Raw genomic sequence first — 15,312 nt, forward strand, 5'->3', positions numbered from 1 at the left:
CCAGATTGGGGACTCCCATTCGCATTGTTTTGGTAACAGTGACCTTTTGTTGACAGAACTCACAAGGCATCTCAGAACCGGGAAGGCTTGGCCGTGTGGATTCCATTAGGATATTGCCCTGCTCTCCTCCTCCCCACCCTGAGTTAGAGAAGTAGATGTCTGTCAAACCTATCTAAAAATTAGATAGCACATGTCAAAGGTCACAACACAAAAACAATTACCAGTGCATCTTTTGTTTGTTCCCAGCTGCAGGTTTATTTCCACGTCGAAATCTATTTGCAGAATTGCATTTAGAAAGGTGAAGTATACAGAAAGTAAGATATTATTGCCCACAGCTTAACACTTGTCTCCCCTCCCCGAAATAAACATCCAAAGGACTCAGTCGGTGGATAATGTCTGATTTCTGGGCTGCTTTTTCCTCACGATCCTTTTCCCCTTACTTAGGCCTTTACCTCAGCATTTCTTCGTTAGGATTATCCAACAAACTTCTGAGGCGAAAATGACTTAGACCTTGAGTACCCACGAGGAATGGTGTCCAATTCACTTTGGATTTATAAAGAGGCTCGTGAGTGTCCTCATCTCATGATTTGCTCCTAATCTAGGTCGCTATACCCAACATGCTCTTCAGAGATGCTTCAGAAACTAGAAGACATCAGTTTTACTCTTTCTCTAACCCATGCTGTCCCTGCTTAGTGCTTCTTTTCTTCTACCTTGAGGTAAAGCATCACATCTTATGGAGACTTGACACATAATGATGGGACAGGTCCGCCGAATGGGCCAAATCCAGGTGTTCTCTACAGACTGTGGCAGTGAAAGTGCTTCTTGCTGAAAGTTGTGGTCTAGGGCCACCCTATCTGATACGTGCATAATCTAAGCCACATACTTACTTTGAAATTTTCTAGTACCCACATTGGGAAAAAGGTAAAACAAAAGAAACAGGTGGTATTAATTTTAATAATATATTTCGTTTAACTCAATATAGCCAAAGTATTATCGTGTAGCATGCAATCATTATAAAAATATTATTGAGGTACTTCACATTCCCTTTTTTCTTATTAAGTTTTCAAAATGCAGTGTGCGATTTGTATTGACAGTGCATGTCAGTTTGGACCAGCTACATGTCAAATGCTCCCAAGCCACACGTGACTATCAGGGTGGGCAGACACGTCCAGGGGTAAGATGAAACCACTGGGGCCATATCAACCCTGGTTCTAATCACCGGTAAAGCTTTGGAAATTACCTACCATCTTTCAGTTGCAGATTCCTCATCTGTAAAATGAGTAAACTTTTTACCTCAAAATGTTCAAACTCTACATATCTAAAACTCAGAATGTCTTTTCTTTATTTCCTGAACTTTCTCTTCCTTCTTTATTATTATCCTAATTGGTGGCTTTATCATCCCATTTTAGGCCAAAAGAAAAACAAAAGCCTCTCTCCTGCAGAAGCAGCAGCAGCATGTCCTCTGAGACCCTCCCCCGCAGTGAGTCTCCCCCACCTCCATTCCCCATCCCCCACTGATTCACGTTCTCTATGTTTAGCTGTGTCTTCCCCTGACAATCACCTACAGCAGAGGCCACAAAACCGTGGTGCTCAACAGATATGCTTTGTTTTTAAACATTTTTAAAAAATTGGTTTCAAACATTGAAAAGTTAGTAGATTTTGCAGAAAATTCCAAAATTCTAGTCTCCTTGAATAAACAGATGATCCAGCGCACGTGTCCTTTGACTGCCTGGCAATGACCAACTGAGACAGACTAGCCACTGTTCCCTTCAATGGGGAATGCTTTTCCCAGCCCACCCCAAGTTCCCGGCCCGACTCACCCTGCTGAGAACACCCCAAGTTCTTAGTACAGTGTACAAAGCCTTTCGCGGTTTTTCCGTTATCAGCATCTCAGCTTCATTCCATGTCAGGCGTTCCTCATATTTTGTTCCTACAAAATCAAGCTACAAATACGTCAGTAAATGCCTCACTGTTTCATGATGTCATGCTTTTGCACGCTCTCTTTGTTCTGTTTAGAGGGTTCTCCCCATGGAGACAGCCAGCTGAACCCTCGTCCTCCTTAGAAACTGCGCTCAGACATCACATCCTCCGCAAAGCCTTGCTTCTTCCCTACCCCTCCCCTTTCCTGATACAAGTTCAACTGGAGTCTTCTCCGTTACCTCTAGACCTGTGATTCTTGGGCACCAGGCCTGTCCCACTTCCCTGCATTTTGTTTGCTTGTGTATGTGCACCTGTTGGTGATTTCTAGGATTTGGGGGAACATGCGTGTTTCATGTCTGTGTCCTCAGCATGTGGAGTATGATACATACTGCCATTCTCAGAGACCAGCAAGCACCCCTTTCTTCCTCACCCAGGTCTGAAACAAATCGAGAGTCATAAGAGTCACGTAGAGGGGACCAAACTGTAGCTTTCTCACCAATAAAAATTACTGCGGAGGGAGTGACTTAGCTGAATGACCCCAGTGGGTTCTCATAAGTCACGACTCTAGGAGGCGGACTTACCATCCTGGCCAGAGGTGGTCTGGACAACCGTGTGCGTCGGCAGCAGAGACAGTCCCCTTTTGTGTGGACGATGGCAGGTTAGAGCACGCTTAGGCCTGCCAGCTCCCAGGGGCACCAAGCTAAGCGAGCTCAGGAGCTTCTCCTAAATTTATCAACCAAGTAAGTCACATGTCCTTGGCCGTTTCCTTCCTGGGCGCAGGGAGAAACTCTCTCCGCCATAGCAACGCGAGAAGTAGAGGAAGTGCACTGTAACAGCCGATGGCAGGGATCCTATGAATTAATGATACTAACTTGCGTGTGCAATCACAGTGACAGTGTGTGTTGGCAGTCAGTCACACATGTGTGGCGACAGCGCTGGCCTCTGCTACGGAACACAGCGCGTGGAGGGCGCGTGGCTTCCCATGGGAATGGTTATTTCTCGCCCAGGCTCACCCAGGCCTGCAGCTCAGCGGCAGTTTTGCTGGCTGAGGCGGGGTTTTCGGGTCCTCTTTCTTCCCATTCTGGGAAGTGGGTGAAGGAGCATCCAAGTCAGACCATGCAGCTGCTGCTCAGTGTCTGCTGGAGGCAGCAAACGCCTTTTACACTTACATGCCATTGGCCAAAACATGTCACATTGAAATCCAGAGAGTCAGGGACCTCTCTCCTCCCAGGGGATGCCCGAGCGAGTGACCTGACCTTGAGAAAGGGGCCAAGAGTGGGGAGCAGTGATGCCAGCTGTTATAGTGATTCGACTCAGGTTTCTCCTCCTCTGTGCACCACACTTTCTTCCGCCATAAATATGGGAACAAAGATCCCTCCTTTGGACCAGACAAGGTGAGACATAAAACGGGTCATCACAGCTTCCCCCACAGAAGGCAAGGCCCAGATCACTAGGTGGGGCTAGCAGGTGTCCTACACCTCTGGCTGCCTGACGTGGTGGTACTTTACTCTCCAAACTCTGGTGCCTGAGCCTGGCCTCGTCCCCCCTCCATGGAGCAGAAGGTTCTGGTGTTCCAATGGAATGTCCAGCTCCATCCTCTGGTGGAAACTCTTATCCTGATTTTGGAGCCCTGCTTATAAAATTATTCCACGGTGCTCTCCCCCTCCCAGGGGTGCAGCCTTGCACTCACTGCCTCCTGAATGACAACGTCTCTGCATTCAGCCCAGGAGAAGCTCAGTGGGAGGGTTCATAGTCCTTCACTGAACCAGCGTATTTAATCATTTATATACGTATTACATTTCTTAGTTTGTATCAGTTATTATGTTATGAAAATAAAAGGGTGAGAGCTTCAAAATAATGCACAGTCTTGAAACCCACAGAGAAGGAGGGGGAAATTAAATGTTTCCCCAGCGAGTCAGAGACCTCTCTCTTCTCTCTTCAGGGACCCTCTCTTTCTTCTTCTCAAGAAATTGCACAGAGAGGTGTGACGCAGGGCACATGTGCAAAAGCATAGTTGGCTCCACCTTCCGTGTGTACAGCCATATGTCTCCGTGCTTTCTCTACCTTGGTCCTAAAATTTGACACTGGGCAAATTCACCCACACACGGCCTTCCCCAGTCCAAAGATGGCTATGGCACACCTGTCTTGCTTTCGAGTTTCCTGGGGGCCTTTAGTACGGCCCCTGACACTGCTCCCTGCACCCTGCAGTTTTGTGCATGACTGGCCACTGGCTTCTTTCCTGTCTTTCTCTTTGGACTTGTTACCTGGCCTTGGATGGCGTGACTAAAGAACATCTCAATAGCACGATCCCCCCTAATACCTCAGCTTCCACACACTGTCTGCTGCTTCTTAATCTTAGACACTCACAGATTCAAAGCATGTTGAGAATTAAGACGGTTTCATCTCCTCTCACCTGTCATCTGCATGCATCACATCCAGGCTGCAAGTGCCCCAGTGTGCTCAGGGGAGCTATGGGGGGATTGTGAGTGTCCGATCTGGGGGAAGGGGAGGAGCAATGTCACAGGTGCCAGGGGCGGTGATAAGGGTGAACTGTCCCCAAATGCCCAGAGGCTAATTTGCATGTACCTAGTTCCTGTATTTCATTTTAAAAGTGCCCCAGATTTGATTTCCTGTGATTTTGATTTTCAGGGGGTTCATGCCCATTTATTGGCACACTGGAAATTTGTACATGAAAACTTGTATTTTAGGGAATAGCTTGACCCTGCGCCAATATCATTCGCAGCAGCGGTCAGGCACTCCACATGCCCTGGGTGATAGCCCAGCAGCCACTGGCTTAAGCACGGGTGAGCGTCGGGTGCCTCACGGAGGTTGCTGAGAAATGAAAGGATGAGCGGTCAGATGTGCTCAGGACACACGGCTGCTGGAATCAGAAAGCGTGCTGCCATCTGCAATTCGGTGGGACTGTGGCCCAGACACGCTGGCCCATCAAAGTCAGAAGCTGCCCTTGGGGACTTCCTTTCAGATCCCCAGGCTCCTGAAGAAGGACCTGGTGTGCACACGTGCTTGTCTTCAAGTTGTGGAAATAGAAATAAGCAATAGAAAGACGTCTTTACTGTCCTCGGCCTGCACAGGAGAGAAAGTAGACCGGCCGTCAGAGGCTCTCATTCCCTCTGCTTCTGTCTGACGTGTGCTTCAAGCTGACGTCTGAGCTGGACTTTCTCAAACTCCTGACACTCGCCACCCATCCACTGGCCTCTCCACTGAGGTGAATTCTTGTTTGGGTGAGAGAACAATCCAGAAACAACTCCCTGGTCCTCATGCTGCCGAGACTCTTGCTGTTGATCTGCGGTGAGTAAGACAACCAGAAAGAGGGTGTGCGGTCCCCAGTGTGGGCAGGGCCTCCTGCTGGACGCTGGTGGGACTTCTCAGATTCAAGTGTCTGCTGGCCCCCCGCTCAGGGACGCTCAGCTCTCCTTTTAGCCCAGGGCTCAGAGCCAGGCAGAAAGTGGAAGATACTGGAAAGCCAGACTTTTTTCTAAAGAAAATTATCGTTTTAGTCTTTAACTCATAGGAAAGGTTCACCATCTGTCTTTCTTTCTACTTTTCACTGTTGACAGTGTTTTTGGTGTTTTCAGTAGCCTCCAAGATAATTTATACAACAAATTGTCCTGTCATTATTCCTTGTTCCTATCAACATTATTTTCCTTTATCTTTTCATGACCCCCCCCCATTCCTACCATCTAACCCTAGAACTCATCATTACCAGCAACTGCCCCACATCCAAAATCTGTGTGCAGCACTGTACCCCAGCTCATTCTCTAAGTGTCGTCAATTCCCCAGGATTACTTTTCTGTTGTAAATCACCAATTTTTCTGTTGTAAATTCCTTTGAAGCAAAGACTGTCATTCGTGTTTCCTCCTGTAACTCAAGTGCCATGTACAATGCCTAGCATATAGAAAGCACTCAAAATTATTGGTTGTATGGATGAAAAAAGAAAATGTGATTGTTATACTAGCCTGCATTGATTCCTTCCTCCCACCCGAGGAAGTAATTATTCAACTATTACGAACATTTAACCCCTCAAAGAAGGCATCGCAGACTAAGTAAACATGGGCTGAAGAGATCATACTAATGAGGTGATATTATTGAGCGTTAAATAAATCCCAGACTAAGCATTTTATGGGTATCAACTTATTTAATCGTCACAAAAGCTCTGTGCGGTAGGTCTGTTATTATCTCCACTTTACAGTAAGGAAACTAAAGCACAGGGAAGGAGGCACTTCCCAGGTGACACGGCTTGTAAGAGAAGAGCCAGCATCCAGATCTGTGCCAACTGGACGAGAGCCCTCATTTCCCCAGAATTTTCCATTCTTGGTCACTTATACCTTAATATTATGGTCAAATCCTTGTGTAGAAGAGAATCTCTGGAGCAATCTGGATTCTCTCTGGGGACTAAGCCTCCTGGATCTGAGCTGGCAAATGTCACGAGCAGGAAGCTCCAATTACCCTCCTGATTGTTGCTACACTAAGTCAGTGGTTCTCAGCTGCACCACAGACTTCTGAGAGGAGGGATGAGCATGAGGGGCTGGAAGGAGGGGCTGCAAGGGGTTCTAGAACAAGGGCATCGCCTGGCACTCCCAGATAGAGATGTTACCGGAAAGCACGTCATTCATAATCATGAAATGAATTGTGTTGTGGTGTGCAGAGGTGGTTTGGGGGTGATGTGGAATGTGAGAAAACGAACAGAAGGGAAGGAAGGAAGGGAGGGAGGGAGGGAGGGAGGGAGGGAGGGAGGGAGGGAGGGAGGGAGGAAAGAGGAGAATTAGAGAGGGAAGGAGAGAGGAAGGGAAAGCTGGGAGGGCAGGAGGATGTGCTGCTGGGAGAGATCTTGGGAAAGTTAGACTTTGTGTCCGTCTGTCCATCTGGGATTTGCTGCTCTGTACTGACCTCCCTGAATTCTCTCACAGCTCCACTCTGTGAACCAACAGGTGAGTTGCACTTCCCTTTCTTCTTCATGGTCCATGGGTATGTTGACACTCGGCCCCCGCAGAGACCTGGGGTTGGCTGTGTGGCACCCGGTGACAGCTGCTGCGGTGGGCAAACAACAGTGGCTCCCTCAGGCCAGCTTGCTGTGTGCCCACCCCTTTCTGTACCTGACACTCATGCGCTCAGTGGGGCAGCAGGTAGGTCTGAGCTTGTCAACAGCACAGCCTTTTGCTCTGGGGCCTCCCAGCCTAGGGAGGAAGACGCTTTTGTACAAGGACGTCTGGTCCCACAGTCGATGTTGAAGTACTTGTGCCCTCCCAGTCTCAGGGGCTCCAAGGCCCCTGCGTGTTCCCCAGCTGGAGTGATGGAAGAAATACTAAAGTCACACGTCCGCAGAGAACAATTACGGCCAAGCCTTGGGCCACATGCAGAAGAAATGGTGCTGCTCCCTTCGTCCTACTTTCAGCCATCTCTGCAGGAATAGCCCATGCCCGTGGGACTTATTCCTCAGATGCAGCTGATGCAAAGTGACTTCATGGTCCTCACTGGGGGTCTCACCTACGCCAGAGGGGGGGGGACAGTCCCCCAAAAGGAGGGTTCACTAACGTCTGTTTGGCCCCAATGCATGTCCGAACGCTCTTGGTACATAGAACACTAGCCACAGGGTTAAGAGAGGCGATCGCTTCCCACCAGGAGCACAGGCTGTGTGGAGCCAGGGGCTGCAGCACAGGAGTCCCTGTGGCTAAAGAGACGCTGGACCCCAGCCTCCTGGCCGCATGTCCGCCTCACGCCTGCGCCCGTGGTAATGCAGGGCACACTTTCCTGAAACTCCAGGCCTTGTCTTCAGTGACGGTTGCCGGTACCCTGCACTTAGTTCATGGGCAGAACTCCAAAGAGTAAGAACCAAGTTCAAGGCCTTGAGGTAGGAGGTGACACTGCCCAGAGCAGGACGTGTGGGGGGGAGCGGTGGGCAAAGGGATGGCTCTGGGCCACTTGTGGGGTGACTGGAAGGTGGTCTGTGTCCAGCTGCCTTTTTCTCCATGAGCGCAGCTTTGGTTCAATCTCAGCCGAAGCAGAAATCCAAAGCTATATCCAGGACGACAAAAGAAAGCTTCTGCCACCAGCATTTGCCAGGGGGTCTCTGTGCCTGAGAATTATTGAAACAAGCCCTGGGCTGCAGCCTCTGTGAGCTGCCCTGTGTGAGGTCCCACTGCATCCCACCCCAGCCCCATCAGAAAAGTGGGGTACAGCTGCTGGGATGCCCTTTCCTTCCTTTCTCTGCTTGGGCCTGCGGCTGTACTGTCAGTCTTCTGGGGATGACGGTTTTCCAAGAAGAGAAGTGACTAATGTACAGAGCGTTCGTTCCACGGCCCAGCACAAAGCAAACATTCTGGTCACGTCCCGGGATGGGTCTGTGACAGTTGCAGGGCCATGCGTCCCAGTAGGAGGGTGACAGGTGTCAGACCAAAACTCGAATAACCTGTCCGTGATCTAGGACACATGGGAGTTCGTTCCTACGCTGCGGAGAGAAAAGGGCGTTTCTGAGGAAAGGTCTGAGAATTTCCTACAGAGCGAAGGCCCTGCAGGTTGGATACACAAGTGCCTGAAAGGCTGGTGCTAGTGGGGTGTCGTGGGCTGCTGTGACCGGGGGAGGTTAGGAGACGAGCTGAAGGCTCAGTCCGACTTTAACCACCTTTAATTCACCCGGGAAAAAGCCCCAAGGCCCCAGTGGGACACATCCTGAGGCCACCTACGAATGAGAGGTTTGTACAGAAGCCCAGAGCAGAGGCTGTGCAGACGTGTGGGTCCAGGCGGGAGCACGCCTGCCCCTCCACTGGTAGTCACAGGGCAGGAGGGCGTCAGGAAAGAAGGACGTGAGTTTCTCCAAGTCTTTCCCAGACTGACTGGTCCTGCGGGTCTCACACTCTGTCTGTGAAGGAGACAGTGGGTCTGAGATGTCAGGGACATGGAAGAAAAGAAAATGCCTTCCGACCAGGATGAGTGACAGACACACTTTCCTGAAACTCCAGGCCTTGTCTTCAGTGACGGTTGCCGGTACCCTGCACTTAGTTCATGGGCAGAACTCCAAAGAGTAAGAACCAAGTTCAAGGCCTTGAGGCAGGAGGTGACACTGCCCAGGGCAGGACGTGTGGGGGGGAGCGGTGGGCAAAGGGATGGCTCTGGGCCACTTGTGGGGTGACTGGGGGGTGGTCTGTGTCCAGCTGGCTGTTTCTGTCCTGTTTCTAATGCTGAGGACACAAGTGCCTCTTACCAGGACCCCTGAGGCCCATCATCGAACCTGTGTTTGTTCTTCTCTCTAGGGCTGCTTTTGACAGTCAGCCCCTCTCGGCTGGTGGAGGGGAGCCCCATGACCCTGACCTGTGTGAACCAGCTCCATCAGAGGCTACCTGCCCACCCCCAGTTCCGCTTCATCAAAGACGGTCATCACCTGGGCCTGGGCTGGGACAACTCCTCGCAGTACCAGGTGGCCGCCGTGTGGAGCAAGGACTCGGGGTTCTACTGGTGTGAAGTGCAGACAGCAGCACGCAGAGTGGTAAAGAGCAGAAGAATGCAGATAGACGTGCAGAGTGAGCGCCCGGCCGGTGGGGTGGTGGGGGGCGGGGGGGCTCCTGCCTGCAGGAGGATGGCTGTTTGAGGGTTGTCCCCAGCTTCCCTATGGCAGAGCCCCTCAGCTCTCATCCTTGCTCTTCCCACTCAAGCACACAGGAGGGTATTCAGAAAAGCCCTACTGCGTGTTTCACTGGGCTGGAGAGAGTGGGGGAGAAACCTGCATCGTCTGTGGTCTGATTACAAGAGCTGAGCTCAGTCAGCGCTCCAGTGTGTGCTGCTCTTGTCGCGGGTGGACTGTTAGCAGAAACGACAGGGATGGGGAGATAGACTGAGGTGCTGAAAGGAGGCTCGGGAGACGCCATGGGGAGGGCCCCGCGGGAGAGAAGTCGGGGCCTGAGTTGGAGGCTAAGAAGACAGGGGTGTTTTATGATTCTAAACCATGTTATTCCAAGTCAGGATTGAGGCTTCTGACGTCCTTTCCCATCCTCAGACAAAGTGTTTTTATTGCACCATAAGGAAACGTCTCACACCTGCCCGAGACCCAACCTTGTGATAGGGCCACAAAACCAGACACCAAACATGACACCAAAACACCCCCAGGCAGCAGGCCCGCTCTGGCAGAGCTGAGACCAGCACTCCAGCCCCGGGCAGCTTGATTTGCAACCTGGACTTGTAACCACTTGTGCCTCGAAAATGGAGTCTGCGATGGCAGGATTCAGGGAGAGCCGCTGTCCCGGGAGCAGCAGACGCTGCACCTTCCATGCCAGTGTGGCTGGCCTTTCTTCCCCACCGCCATCAACCCAGCAATGCCGAGTCCAGGCAGCAGAACCCCCCCCAGCACCACCGAGTTACTTAAATTACTGACTTCGTCCAAGGCCTTTCCTTCAGGACGGCGTCACCTGCTCTCTGTCCCTGAAGCCCTCCCCCCTCAGGGCGGTCCTGTGTCGTCTCGTGTGTGTAGGAGTGCCTGTCCATAACGTGAGCTTGGAGACACAGCCTGCAGGGGGACACGTGGCAGAGGGACAGACGCTGGTGCTCGTCTGCTTGGTCGGTGGGGGCACTGGAGACATCAGCTTCAACTGGTACCGAGGGGCCCTGGGTCTGAACCTGGAGACCAAGACCCAGCGTTCCCTGTCGGCGAAGTTCGAGATCCCCGCAGTGAGGGAGAGCGATGCCGACCAGTACTACTGCGCCGCTGACAACGGCTATGGCCCCAGGCTCAGCGGGCTGGTGAGCGTCACCGTCACAGGTGAGTGCCGCCACCCTCCGCCCAGCCAGCAGGTCCCCAGTCGGGCTCCATGTTCCCTGGCAGCACCTTGAGGGAGTTCTATGGGGCAGAGCCTCTGTGGGCAGAGGACGGGGCTGTCACATTACCAGGGACCATCTCTGACATTCCACTGTCTCCTCAGTTCCAGCGTCTCGGCCCGTCCTCACCCTCAGGGCGCCGGGGGCCCCGGCCCTGGTGGGGGACACGGTGGAGCTGCACTGTGAGGCCCAGACAGGCTCTCCCCCAATCCTGTACCGCTTTTATCGCGATGGTGTCACCCTGGGGAACAGCTCAGCCCCCTCTGGAGGAGGAGTGTCCTTCAACCTGTCCCTGACTGCAGAACATTCCGGAAACTACTCCTGTGAGGCCGACAACGGGCTGGGGGCCCAGCGCAGTGAGGTGGTGCCACTCAGTGTCACAGGTACAGCTCAGGCCACAGAACTGACTGGTCAGTGTCTCTGTTCCAGCGTCCTGGGAGATGTCTGCTGCCCTTGTACTGTGTCTGGTACTGGCTTAGCAAAGGGCAGTTCCTGGGGAGTGCTGCCCTGGGGGTGTAGCTCAGGGGCATGGAGGATACAAAGACTGGGTGCCTGTCTCCTCCTGTCATCAGCGTGAAACATTGCAAGTCCCTAGATAAGTAAGTCCCACGACACACTTCTCCCCCCCACCCCCACCCCCACCAAGAGCTACCTCGGCCTCACTGCACACTCACGATGTCCACTATCCATTCCAAGCCTTTTTGGCTGCTCACGTGTGGCCTTCTCCCCTCAGCGCCAAAAGAGGACAGAATAGAGTTCACGACGGTGGTCGTCGAGGGGCTGTTTGGCACCCTTGGTCTCCTCACCGCGGTCCTGCTAATTTGCTGTTGGTGCAAGAGAAAAATGGGTTAGTAATTACAAGCATTGGCATTTCGTGATGTGACCTTCGTTTTCACTGAAATAGGCTAGAGTTGTGACGCTTGTCCTATAAAGAGAGAATTTGTCCTGTGAGTCACGCTGCTCACACCCCCAGCCAGGAACGGAACCTATTAAAGTGGACAGAGCTGTTAGCAGTTCTCTGTCCCCTACACGTTCTCAGCTGCTGTCGTGTGCTTCTGTGATTTACCTGTCATTCAAAAATATGACCATTTAAGTAACTAATCAGCTACTGGAAGAAACAGTCCAGTTCTGCTGACCATCTCCCAATTAAAGTCTATGCATTAATCCCATTCTTCTTCATCAGAGCACCAAGTTAGGTAGTTCCGCACGGTGTCACCACGGGTAACTCAATATTTACTAGTAGGTTTAGTCTTGGTCTCCTGTTGTTCATCGATCAAGTTGGAGATGGGCCAAGAGGAGACCATGTGAAATTCTCATTTAACTTCCAAGGTTCTCGGCATCTGCGGGCCCCTGGCCCCAGCTCTCGCGTGGGTGTGTCAGTGCCTGTTCCTGAGGCGCTTGTCGTGATGAGATTAGATGGTGTGGTTATAAAGCCAGAAGCAAAAAGGCAGCCGGTGTGAGAGTTCAGAGACTCGAGCTCCAGGCCTCACTCTGGATTTACTGTCAGAAGGAAGCTGCATAACTGCTCTAGACCTCAGTGTGTCCGTCTGACAACGGAGGGTCCACTTAAAAGACCTTCAGGGCAGTGTCTGGGCACATAGTAGCCTCGATCCCCATACCAGGGCTACGGGAAAACACTGGGAAGGAGGGCCCGGCACTGACGGGGGTGTCGTTTGATTTGCAGGACAACCTTCAGCCAAGGACTCGGTCAGGTGAGGCATCTGCTGCGTCTGTGGGAGCTGACAGTGTGGGAACGTATTCAAAACAGCTGAATTCTCTCAGGAGGTTTCTTCATATCTTTGTGTACCCGAAACGGCCACCCAAGATTTCCCCTGGGAGCCCTGAATACTCACTTGCTACTCTTTTTCTTCCACATGTTAACTAATTAAGTCCTTTCCTCATTCTTCCTAATTTATCTCTTTCACTAAATCTGTAGAATAAGAAAGTTACATCCCTTTGACCCATTTCTCGCATTCAGTCAATCAATTAACCAATATCTGGGAATCTGTAAGTCATTCTATTGGGTGCTGAAAGGCATGGAAATATGGGGAAATCTTGAAAGTCGAAAAGAAGCTCAGAGTAGTTGAGCTATGTACACATTTCTGAAATGCCAGCCAGAGGGTAAAAAAGATACTGAAAAACTTGATGACAAAGTTGTGTGGAAGTTTAGAAAAGGAAACATTTGTGAAAGTACTTCCATCTGGGGACACTGGTGTTTGGCTGACACATTTCATAGTGTGTTACTGTCCACGCCAACAAAAGCCAGGCTTTTTTCCAGATCAGTGTGGCGCTCCTCCAGTGGCACGTGGACACGCGAGGCCATTCTCTTCTTTCCCGTTGTCAAGGTGCTTGTTCTGCTCACCAGCCTGTGTTCCATCAGGGCTGGACCAGTCTCTCTTCATCCCCCACCCCCTGGATGCAAAGGGCACTTCCGGGTGTGGGCAGCACAGTGAGCCTGTCAGAGGAGGGCCTAGTGCCGTGGGTGTGACCGTGCCAAGTGAGCCAGGCACAGACGGGGCTCCTGCCACACAGCCAGCTGGTCCCCAGGAGGGAGTGCTGCACTCGGGGTCCTTAGCAGGCGGCGTCTCTCCTTGGGCGTCTTCCCCATGATCCCAGATGGTGAGGTCTGCGACATGGGAAATGCCATCCCAGACGGAAAGTGTGTGTTTCTGTGTTTGCAGGAGCCCTCCCCGCCCTCCACCCCGGGAGTCCACATACCTTAACACGACTGCCCTGGAGCAGCGACAGCCCATATATGAGAATGGTGAGGCCCGCCCGACAGTGCCCCGGCCCACGGCAGTGGAGCGAGCTGGGGAGGAGGCCAGGGGCTAATTCAGGCTGGCCAAAGCGGACCCTGCGGAGCTCCAGCCACCTGTGCGGACAGATGGCTCATTCGTGTGCTTGTGACAGGTAGCAGGAAGGAGCGGCTATGTCCTGACCCCTGCTCTCTCTTCCAGTGAATGTCGGACGTAGAGATGAGGTTTATTCTCTGGCGTACTGCATGCAACAGGAATGGCAGCCAGCCGCAGGTGAGGCACGAGAAAGTGACTCTGTCCCTGACTTTTGTCCTTCCAGGAACCAAGGAGTCCCTGGGAGGCAGCCGTGGCAGCGTCTGCGGTGTTGCCGGCTCTGCCTGGAGCCGACATGAGCACTGAGCTGACGTGAGACGGACTTGGGCCTGGGACCTGCTGACGGGCCCTGGCTGTGGAGCGGCTGTCACTCCACAGCTCAGTCAGGCAGCAGCACGGGGGTGGTGGCCTCTGCCTGTCCCCTCTGGGTGGCCCTGGGCACCCCCTCAGCACCCAGCACCGCTGCCTACTAGCTGCTGCTGTCTATCCCCTGCCGGGGTGCCCAGAAACTCTGAGAGGCACAAACACCAGGAGGGACCCATTTCCCTCCCACCCCAGGCTGCTGATTTTCCTTTGCAGAGTAAGGGAGTCGTGTTTATGACAGACAGAAAAGTGAGACAGAAAATACTCATGGAAATAACTCCACGGCAAATGGACAGCAGTGGAAGAAGCCTTAGTTAGCACTTAGGGGACAGCTGTGAGCATGAGCAGAGTTTCACGCTCGGTCTTTCTCTCCACAGCAGAGCCCCTGAGGACGCCTGCTGACGGCCAGGTAGGTGGAGTCCCTCATGCTCTTTCCTCTCTTTCTCTCTGTCTTCTGGGCATGGTTCTCCAGCTTCTTCAATTACAGCCCCTGAGGGACAACAAAAGATCCCCTGGCTGATCTCCTCCCGTATCTCCCACACAGCAGGGATACAAACTAATGTGTCACCATCCGGGATGCTTACCTGTCCTTTAGCAACAGACACAGGGATGATTTGTGAGAGAACTGCGGTGTGTGCGTAGGCTGAAAACACTGTTTGAAAATCTTTACACTGAAAGGCTGATACGCCTTACATACATAACTCTGTGCTGTCAGGTTAAGCAAACAACACCTAGAAATCTAAATTAATGTTGAATGAAGCTAAACTAATAGTGATTTTGGTCATTACAAATCAGTCATTCTAAACTTTGAACAATTCAAGACATCACTGATGACACAAAAAAGGCTTTCAGAAACGTGCAGGAATTCCAGCTCCACATGTATATAAGGACAGTCGGTGACTGGTAATTTTGTCAAGTGTGGGGTGACAGTCACAGGTCTCAGGACAGAATTGGCATCTTTGGAAAACTCTGGCGACACGCTAAATTTAGTTTATGGTTACAAAATTCTGACATCTTTAGAAAAATGACAGCTACAGGACGGCCTGACAATGAGTCAGAGGAGTGAGAGAAGGCCTCGTACGCCTGGGTCAGTGTGCAGCTCGTGCAGCCCACCAGTGGGGGGCAGGCCCTCGGCAGAAGCTGACTTGGGCCACAGCCTCCCAGGGGGCTTCATTCACGTACGTGGCACCCCAAGAAAGGGCGCATCCAGGCGGCCTGGGACGAGGAGAGCGGGGGCGCCCCTGCCTGTGCCCTGCTCTGGCCCCAGCCCTGTCCCTCCTTACAGGACCCCTCAGTCCTCTATTCGGGGATGATGAAGGTGGACAGAACAGACGAGGACTATGAAGATGCGATGTAG

At 52.0% G+C, this 15,312-nt stretch overlaps 1 protein-coding gene across 1 annotated transcript; it reads left to right on the top strand.

The window, feature by feature from the left end:
• Positions 1-5,198: 5,198 nt before the first annotated feature.
• LOC308487432 (Fc receptor-like protein 1) lies at positions 5,199-15,312 on the top strand (the record flags this gene model as incomplete). Its single annotated transcript, XM_081025661.1, has 11 exons — positions 5,199-5,229; positions 6,849-6,869; positions 9,189-9,455; positions 10,400-10,687; positions 10,848-11,126; positions 11,477-11,590; positions 12,428-12,455; positions 13,425-13,507; positions 13,701-13,772; positions 14,333-14,364; positions 15,241-15,312. 11 exons carry the CDS (start codon positions 5,199-5,201, stop codon positions 15,310-15,312), a joined length of 1,287 nt encoding a protein of 428 aa, XP_080881787.1.

The sequence above is a fragment of the Rhinolophus hipposideros genome, assembly GCF_964194185.1.
Source record: "Rhinolophus hipposideros genome assembly, chromosome: 19".
Lineage (NCBI taxonomy): Eukaryota > Metazoa > Chordata > Mammalia > Chiroptera > Rhinolophidae > Rhinolophus > Rhinolophus hipposideros.